This window comes from Cyclopterus lumpus, chromosome 14, assembly GCF_009769545.1.
Source record: "Cyclopterus lumpus isolate fCycLum1 chromosome 14, fCycLum1.pri, whole genome shotgun sequence".
In the NCBI taxonomy this organism is placed as follows: domain Eukaryota; kingdom Metazoa; phylum Chordata; class Actinopteri; order Perciformes; family Cyclopteridae; genus Cyclopterus; species Cyclopterus lumpus.
In genome coordinates, this window is record NC_046979.1 from 17,633,213 (window position 1) to 17,643,852 (window position 10,640).

Sequence of the window (10,640 nt, forward strand, 5' to 3'; positions counted from 1 at the left end):
ATGGTGCCGACCCAAATTGACAGAGACGAGGAAAGAGTGGACTGTTCAGTGGCAGACACGTCTCCAACCAGACACAGGTATTCTCTACTCGATATTAAGATTGGTCAAAATATTGATCCATCCTAACTCAAACTATTATCTATATTGTTCTCTTGTATGTGTAGGTCCTCTTGGCTGCGTGATAATGGCATTGTTTTGATTCATAGTTGTTTCATTTGAAAGCCGATTCCAATATTATTATTATTATTATATAATTATTTTATAATATACAAATTTATGAGAAATTCACCAGAAATTTGCTTAACTCTCTAATGTGCAAAGCAATAGCTTATATCTTCAGCAAATGACCAGATGCATGTGGTGGTGATAAATCAAATCAAAATGTTGTAATAAAACAAGTAATATACCAAGAGACTGTAAATTATAAGACAATCTGCAAACTATGGTTGTTTACAACTGTGTTAAATGTGACTTAGAACATATGCGTCATTAATGGTGTTCTAGATTTAGAGCAACAGATGAACTGAAAGCCATACGACAAACTACTGAACTATCACAAGCCATAACCATCTGAGACGATAACGCTCAGTTATTAAAACGCAGCGCCGTGCTTAGTATCGACTAGAATCCTGTGCTCCTGTTGTCAGACACTTTGTGGCCCGCGTTACTGTGACAAAAAAGAAATGTGTAGGCTTTGTCTAAAGAGAAACTACATGGAGGAGGAGGAGGAGGAGACAGACATATTGCCTGTCAGAGGCTGAGAAAAAAAGGAGCACCAGGCCGGCGACAGACAAACTGTGGCTGTGAAAAGACAAACGAGTGCTTCCTCCATCGAAGCGAAGCCGGGGTCGTCCTGCTGGCCCAGAGACAAAAAGAGACGAGAGCAAGCAGGCTATTGGTTGAGTGATCTACCCACCTGGACGACACGGACTCCGCTTGCATCGGAGGGGGAGGCCAACGACAACCTCCACTAAAAGTAGGGAGAGCAATAGCCAGAGAGATAGAGAGCAAGGGGTCCTCCCTTTCTCTCTCTCTCGACCCATCTCGGCATCAGGCTGGCGGGCTCCGCCACGGCGTTCACCTTTGCGGCCTTCTGCTACATGCTCACCTTGGTGTTGTGTGCTGCCCTCATCTTCTTTGTCATATGGCAGGTGAGTAGCACTATGCACACTGGAGCCACTGCACACGCACACACACACATGCACACACACACACACACGCAGACACACACACACACACACACACACACACGAACGCAGACACACACACACACACGCAGACACACACACACACACACACACACACAGCGAAACTAAAATAGGGCACATGTAGGGCCTGTGAACGACCACGCTCACTCCCACGCAGGCAGACAAACGCATCCACCAACGCACCGTTGTACAACACCGACAGGAACACGGCGAACGCACACCTCGCTTAGGTATCTAGGAGATGGCATAAATGTGTCAACTGAATCTCAGTGTATTTGTACCTGACTGACATTTTGAATCGTCAAAAGCCACCAAATTACACTTTGTTCCCTTTAATTTCAAACAGACCACAGAGGAGATGTATGTGACTAAGAGACCTGCTTGCATACTGGTTTATCAGCAGTATAATGAACCCAAGCTTGTCCGACCCTGAAACATTCAACAAAAAGACAGATTCCAACCAGCTCCCATCGCTTCACAGTGCAGCAACCGAGCTGACGATAAACAGTTCCTCAAGCGAGGTGTTCAGGCTTCAGCAAACTGCACAAAATGTGTGCGGGCAAAACACAAGGATCACACGTCTCACTGCCAGACGCTGTGATCCCTCGCCCTTAACGCTGGATCCATGGAGGCAGGAATCATGTGAAATACAAAACACATCATTATGAACATAAGACTTGAAATGACTAATGTAGCAATTGACTAAGTGGGTGAGACTACGTATGAGTCAGTGTGTGAAAGAGACGGGTAGAGGCGTGTGTCTGGCTCAGCGTTCAACCGTGTGATCGAAACGCTTATCGAACTATGATTATGTCCGCCCCTTCCCCCAGTCTGCCTCCACCCACGGGCGCAGCACCCCAATTCTATCTGGCGCTCCACCAATCAGAACGTTTGTTCACAGCTGTAGTAACCATGGAGCTCACTGAGGGGCTCACCACGTCGCCATGGAAACTGCATCTGTTTACAACGGCGCTGAGTGCGATGGAAGACGAGGGGGGAGCCTTCTAGACTCCGATTGGGAAATTACCTGCAGCACCGTTACGGATCTGTTTTCATGTCATCAGTCATTGTTGACGCAAATCAGATGAGAAATGTCTGCTTTTTATTGCTTCTCCACGAGAGGTCAAAGTTGAGCTTTGTTGTTTTAAAAGCTTAAATGATGATAAGCACAGCAGGTGACCTCTACACTGAGAATTATTAGTGCTTTTATAGCCCTATTAATCAGGGAGCTGGTGAGAAAAGCTATTACTCATGCTCGCCTCACATGGAGCGGAGAGTAAACTATCAGCATCGCCATACCTTCACAGTATTTTCTCTACAGTGACCTTTAGTTTCCCAAAGAAACAACAAGTACATCTGAGATGAATACATTTATCATTAGGAATTGGTTCTTTTGACAGCTGTGTATGCCTCAATGGATATTCCACAGTTTCTAATGTAAATTTAACCATCAGGCTTAATAGAAATGTCTATATATATATATATATACGGGTGTGCAGTACAGTAAGCTGTTCTACGATGGTTGTAACAGTATATTGTACAACAGGCTGAGACTTGAGTGTAGTGTTGAAAAGAGACCAACTATGTCTTAATTTGCATATACACAAATATTACAGTATGTGTATTAATTAGAGCTCTGAAAGTAACTAACTGAAAACAAACTCATATGTCTGTTATTTTTCAGATCATTGCATTTGATGAGCTTCGCACAGACTTCAAAAACCCCATTGATCAGAGCAATCCCACGAGAGCGGTAAGAACCGGGCCGCTTCCCTTTCAACAACCATCAAACGCTCGTGTGCACACAGAAAACCCTTCATTTCAGTTCAAAGAAGAACATTCAATGATCTGCACCTAAATGCAAAGAACAAATGGAGTCTGCAACTGAACTCTGTTTAGTAAATGTTGTAATGTTGACTGAGTTTATAAAGAATGACCTTTTCATGAGAAACGGCACAATGCCACGGTGGCCTGTCATCTCACCGGAAAAGCAAGCCATCATCTTTCTTGTAAATTAGGGTTATTTTTGTGATTTTTGAAATGAACTCTTTCAAATGTTTTATTCAGCTACATTTAGTTAAATCAAATATTTGTACTACTTTTAATATAATTCCTCCCATTCCAGGACCCCCCAATTGCCTTAAGCACTTATTTGTATGCAGATTGAAGCAATCAACCTTCTTTAAAGACAGAGTTTGCCTAATCAATTAGATGTTCTTATAATGAGATGCCGTGTGGTCGCAACAATAACAGTGCAGATACGAGGGCACAAGGTGAGATACTTAAGTCGCATTGTAAAAAATCTGTAAAATGACATCATCATAAGTCAATAATGACTCCCATTATTAATTTAGCAGCTGTGAATGCCCTTTTCCAGGTTATCTAATGTTCTAGCAATCACGTGAACCTGCATCTGAACTGAGTGATGAGGAGTGGGAGAGGAACCTGTGAAAGCAGACTGTGGGAGTGTGGAGGCATGCCAGCTACAGGGGGGTGGACACAATAACTGCAACACCTGTAAAAGAGAATGCAACCAAAAACAGTAGCTCTGAAATAAATGTGATTAATCAGTTCAAAGTGGATGCATTATCTTTCCCTTCAGGCAAAGATGGAGCGCTAACAAATAGTGGGCAACACAAGCTTCCTGGCAACAGGAAGGCTACGTAACAACGTTACAAGGCCGCTCTTTCAATCTGTAACTAACAATCTATATTTGTCAGCATGTCAGATGTGTTTAGAAAGAATGTGAGACTGCCAGTCCCTCCCAAAATCAATAAACTGCACAAACAGAAAAAGACATACATGTCAACAGCCTTGGGGGGAAAAAAACAGTAATTACTTTCTGATGTTAGCAGACAGCAAAGTGTGCCGTTGTCTACAAAAAAACAAAAAAGTGGTAAATATTTGTTGGAAAAAGAAATTCCAAAACATTGTGACTAAAGAGACTAAACATGTGTTTCCAAATCGGGTTTATGTGCGAAGCCATCGCCATAACATGAAATAGAAAGGTACAAAAGTCAAGCCTTTCACATTTCATTAATAAATTACCAGGCTTGTTTGACAGTGAAATCAATAATGTTATTCTCATCAGCTAGATGCTGATTGCTCTACTTGTATTTTATTGGTTCTGTATATTGTGAAATGTCCACTGTCTTTGGTCTTGTTGGAACAATGTAATGGTGTTCATGGTGAAGTGTATGACCTGCTACTCATCAGGGCATCTCGGGGAGGCTTTAGGCTATAAAATGTAACCAGAGTTACAGCAGGAGAATAATTTCAAGTGCAATTACAGACCATAATTTGTACAGTAGCTTAGCTGGCAGGTGGAGCGCCATCCTCTTCCTGTTTAACATCCCAGTGCACGAAGCAAGCAGAAGGAAGAAAACGTCTTAGACCAACACCAACAACTGCAAATAGATAGTGATGCTGTGTCTGGTTGTAGATTCAGGGCAAAATCCACTTTCAGATCACCGGGGGAGTTTGAATTTATGTCCACAGTTTCATAAAATGTGCAGCCGGTGGCCTAAAAGGAGCGGACATCACAGAGGCCTCAATAGTGGAAGCCATCATCCTGGAACTAAGACAGATGCCTCAATGAGTCACAACTCGACTCTTTCCAGCTGAGCCTTCAGTAAATAAAGAGGCCAGAAACACCATTATGGTTTACACATGCTAAACATATCCACGATGCTCATCTGCTCGACGTAGTTTTGTTTCACAAGGTAAATTAAGCAAACCATTTAATTAACAATCCGTCTCCTGTTGCTACTTTGGACCCAGATTAATGGAGGTCGATGAACTAAAGCAAAACATCTCATTTGTCTTGCTCGCTAATCAATGAGCACCCAAAAAGATCATTCAAAGAGACGGATGTTTTTCATTTGTAAAACTGATCTTTGAGCCCTCTCTGGTGGCTCTCAAGCATCACTGCGCGTATTGCTTCAAATGTGTTTCCAACAGTTCGGCTTCTCAAAAGCCCACAATATATATTTGTCATACTTGGTTGCATGTCAAATACTCTGGAGAGTTTGAGACGTACAATTATTTTGTATTCATTAACTTTAGTTAAATCTATCTTTTAGTGGCTAGGTCGAGAGATAATCAATATGTATTGTACATATTTATCAAGTCATAACATTGATATTTAAGCAGGAATCTCTAGGTCTATTTTGTGTGTGTATTATCTCTGCCTTGAGGTTTATTTTCATGCATAGACTATTCATAACTAGTAAAGAGGAGGAAGAAACATGCAGACTGTTAATCCGCCCGTCTTTGTTTCTACAGAGGGAAAGGATTCTCAACATCGAAAGAATCTGCAACCTGCTCCGCAAAGTAAGTACAAGTTGTTCGTTACCTTCTGATGGCGGATGCCTAAAACCGAGAGGCTTCAGACCACCGTGAACATTTGCATTTCTAACCGTTGTGACGCACAACGTCTCCTTTCACACGTGGCCCGTCCCCACAACCGCTCTGCATTCACACGGAGACGGAGAACAGCGATACCGTCAGGGAGGTTTTGTGTTTTCAGTTTTTTTCTTCTTCCCATTTCAAGGCTTTCAGAAAGAGAAGTCAATGTCCCCTGATATGAAACGTGACATGCTGTGGAGGCCATGTTGAACACTGGAAAATAAGCTCAAGTTATTAAATCAATAGATGAACATAATACAAGATGAGCTTTGGGGAAGGTAGCACGCTAACTGCACTATTGGGGCCCATGTTGTATATTTATTTACGTTGTACATTATCATCTTACAAAGTTAGCTCCGAGGGTCACAATTTGAATCATAATGTATTTTTACATCAGTGTAAAGATGAATGTTAATGATTGAATTGAATGAGCAGGGAGTCGGTTAAAGATGTCGTCTGCGTACAGATTGTAAAGCCCTCTGAGGCAAATGTGTGATGTTGGGCTATACAAATACATTTAATTAAATTTAATTGAAAAATTTAATATTAGGTTAATAAAGAGGAAAATGGTTATTGGAGGTTTACCTTTATTTAGCTACTGATTCACATATGTTTGCTATTGACTGATTTAAGTAGTTTATTTATTGATTAATTCTTTTTCATTTAAATGCCACTAATTTATGTAAGGCAAATATATTTTAAAGTGGAACGTTTTAACTGTAAAGGAGGTACCCTTAATATCTTCATCATGGATTTATTACGTTAAAAACATAATGAAGAACATGATGCAGTGTTACCTAATCAATTCTCAAATAGAAAGCTGATCAATCTATCATGGTGACATGGCACATTAGCTTTAGCCCCAATCAATAAGTGGTCACATATCTCCAGCATAGACACTATTGCCAGTTAAAGGGAGGCTATAAACTGAGCCTGGACCAGTTAAAAGGTTGCTGTGTCAACATCTTTATTTCAGGACCACTAACAGCAACTAGCTCATGAACATTGTGGAGTATTTAGCCACTAAATATCCAGATATTTTCCTCAGGAGCTGGTGGAGACCAAAAATCGAGGGAAAAGGAGAGTGAATATCGGACTTACACCAATCACGTGACCAAATGGCTTCAAATGAATACAAATGTTGCTCATCAGCTGGATGTGAAAATCAACTCAAAAGGATATAATATGTCACTGATTCTGAGCCACCTGAACCATCCATGTGCAACTAGCCGACATCCATCTCTACTAACTTCTAAAAGCAGCCTACATGCATATGAAACTATATTTGCACTCGTAACAGCAGCGAGCCATGAGTAACATTAACACCCTGTGTGTGAAAGTGTTTGCCTCGCAGTGCGATTCTGCTTTCGTAGATTGTAGTGAGCGCAGTGTTTCCCCAGCTGTTGTTGAACTGGTTACTGTGGCTGCAGTCTGACTCCCTGTGTCTGCTCTGGTTAGTTGGTGGTACCAGAGTACTCCATCCACGGGCTCTTCTGCCTGATGTTCATGTGTGCTGGAGAGTGGGTCACACTGGGCCTGAATATCCCGCTGCTCTTCTACCATCTGTGGAGGTACAGTCCCATAAAAGATATCTGACACGCTCCCGGTGATCCGGTGCCACGTGTGTGAGGCTATAACCTCTCTGCCTTTTTCAGGTTTCTTCATCGGCCAGCCGACGGGTCAGAGGTCATGTACGATCCCGTCAGTGTGATGAACGCAGACATTCTCAATTACTGCCAGAAGGAGTCCTGGTGTAAGATGGGCTTTTACCTGCTCTCGTTCTTCTATTATCTCTACAGGTCAGTTCAAAATCCCAATCTTTTGTTGCTTCGTCGGGGCTTTTCAAATGTCTTGCAATGTTTTTACGAACTTATTGCAAAAATGACTTCTCTCTCCCAATGTTTCCATCTTCCTGCTGCAGTATGGTCTACGCCCTGGTGAGCTTCTAGCAGACGGGGTATCTGGTGACATGAAAGGAAGTATCTGTAAGAAGGACACAGAGGAACACATGGGGACACACACTCTTCCTCTCTCCATCCTCCCTCTCACTAGCTAACCGTGGACACAACGAGAAGACCAATCTGAGTGATAATGTGAATGTAAAGGCCTGAACTCCATAATACCGTTTGAACCAGATACTGCTGTCGGACGACTGGACAACGAAAAAACACAACGAGGACGCAGCAGGTGTGTGTTGCCTTTGACCAATTATACGAATGAACAATATATTTGTGAAGGGCTGGAGTTTTCCCATGCTGCTCTTACTGATCCAGTCGCTCAACTCACTGTGAATCTCCTAACACTTAGGGGCTGGAGAACAAAAATAACGCGTCTGTGTTCGTTGATTTAAAATGTACTAAAAAGCCGGATCGTTTGGGTATCATTCTGTGTATTTACCACCTCGAATTTCAGAACCACTGCTTTGATCGCGTTGTAGGTATGTGAAACTATAATGAGCATGTTAAAATGTATGGGAGGAACTTAAAGCACTGTAAGAGATGCAGAGGGCCTGGCAGGGGAACAGATTGGTGTGTGCGCTTTGAACCAAGAGTGAGACGAAGCATAAACATCTCCCTGATGCCAGCCTCGGCCAAAAGTCAAACGTCACGCTGTAACAAGAACAAGGAATTAATCATAAGTTTGACTGCAAGGGTCAGTGCTTGTACCGTGTATTCAGAATAATATGTCCATTGCTGTGAGGACAATACTTCATGCTACAGCCGATAGGTTCATGCTTTCCAAGGAGCTTCATGCTCAGACATTTAATGCCAAACGTCTACGTCTGAAAAAAGAAAAAAACATTCTGCCAAATTAAAAAATCAATTAGGACCAGTGAAAAGAAACAAATGATGATGCAGTATCTTAATGGACACGATAGGGCATCGACATGCATTGTCTTTCTTTGTCACACACATTCATTGTGGCAAAATGTTTTTTTCTTTCTTGAACAAATAGACTTAGCTTAGTTCTGTTGTATTTATAGTGAGCAGGGAGCGCCTTATTCCTCTTTCCAGTTTAATCGTACTCATCTGCATTTATACTCTGGTCATTTTAGCTCAGCAACTTTTCTCTGATCCGAGGTAGAATATAGAAATGTACAAAAAGCAATTAAAAACAGCAAACTAGCAACGTGATATGATTCATAAGACATATCGACGCAGTGTTATTCAGTGTATGTAATAACAGTGGCAGATGACACAATAAGGACTCTTTGACAATGTTTTAGGTATTTCAGGAGTGTAAAGACATTAAACTCATATCAATACGTCGCTATAATCGTGCAGCTTCAGGAGGGACAGACGTGACACGTTAATGTTGCTGATGACCAAGATTTGATCAGCTGGGGCTGCCTCCGCCATCACGTGTTCATAAGTTTGATCTATTTGATCTATCTAGTTTATCAGTCGATAAGTGATGGTTCAAATGTGTGATTTGAACATCCTTAAAGAAAAAGGGACTACAAAGTGTGATGTTTGTCATACGCTCCACATGTAGTACACGGTGGTGATGACATGTCTCTATTATATATGTCTTATTGGAGCCTATTGACGAAGTTTCAAAATATGTCAACAACTTTACAACTAAAATTCACACCTCAACATGAGCTGACATGATGATTCAACGGTGGTTGTGTCACTGATATTGGTGATGATACTGATATTGTTTTGGGTGTTTTTTAGGCAACATAACTACAGAACAAAGTAGACTAATAGGCTAAGAGTGCATACAGAATATTGCTTCACATTTTAGCCGTGTAAGCACATTTCAATTGGAACAATGGATACCAAAACAAATTGGGCAATAGGATAAGACTGGCATAGTTGTTGTTTTTTAAGGGTGTCAATAAATCCCATGAAAAGACTAAAACAATGTGCTAATATGTCTTGACTTCCCTTTCCTCGGAAGCCCCAAAAATATTTGTTTCCACTAAAGTATAAATCTTTACAAACTTCTTCAAAGAAGAATTATTTACTAAAACAGCTGGACATTTTAGTTTATTAGGAAATGCCACTAAAAGAGGCGTAAATAGAGTATTTCTTGGGGACTATTTTTAGCAGCGGATTAATACATATTTTCTGTAGGAGAATTTACAACACAGGACAAAACAAACTTCAGTGCTCATGTTAATCGTGATGCAGGAACGGCTCAATGACTATATTCACATGCCCACTAATATTCCACTATTATTTTTATGTTTGGATACTCGTAATTAGTCCTAATTCTGAATGGAGCATTTTTTAAACACGTGGGATATATGCTGATATTATTTGAGTTTTGGGGGCATTCAGAATATACTTAACTGTTTAAGGCAAGCTGTGTGTGTTGCACCAACCAGACGACACTGCAGAGATTCATGCTCAAAAGAAAAGCCTCGGAATGTGAAATAAACCTACTTTTAAACATTATGATAGAATATCAACAGGTTTTTGGGTGTTTATAAATAACGCAGCATCGCCCTTTTCAAGAAGGTGGTTGAAGGACTGAAAGAGGGAGGCTGTGTATTCTCGTTTGAAGTCTGATTATTTATGTAATCAGAGTATGCACAGTAGCATATGAAGGAGAATATTATTGGGATATTAATTTTCATGAGGCATGTAAACAGCTTAGTAGGAATATCATCTTTTTTGGAATATATTTTGTGCATGTCAGCGTAGTCATTGATGGGATCTTGACATTTAGATGCTTTATAGCACAGAGGAATAAGCGAGGTCAAGCTATTGCTACACAGGCAGAGTCGCCTTGGGTCTTTTCATAGGATTGTTGACACACGAGAAAAGAAATCTTTAAATAATCAAAACGTGTATAAAAAAACATGTTCATCGCTGTCGAAATGGTGTTCAAAATGAATCTGTAGTAACTGCTTCATACAGCACATTACACGCGCTTTACCTTTCGAGACGAATCCCTCATGAGAGCTTCACTGCAAACGATTCTCACGTTGAACACACACACACACACACACACACACACACACACACACACACACACACACGTCTTGTGTCTATCACAGTCTGTTTCATGTCA

The 10,640-nt window shown here is 41.1% G+C and overlaps 1 protein-coding gene across 1 annotated transcript; it reads left to right on the plus strand.

The window, feature by feature from the left end:
* Positions 1 to 7,564, plus strand: cnih2 (cornichon family AMPA receptor auxiliary protein 2). The gene is made up of 7 exons (XM_034550536.1): positions 1 to 77; positions 1,055 to 1,151; positions 2,893 to 2,961; positions 5,493 to 5,540; positions 7,074 to 7,186; positions 7,271 to 7,414; positions 7,537 to 7,564. The coding sequence occupies exons 1-7, from the start codon at positions 1 to 3 to the stop codon at positions 7,562 to 7,564; spliced, it is 576 nt and encodes a 191-aa protein (XP_034406427.1).
* Positions 7,565 to 10,640: the final 3,076 nt, after the last annotated feature.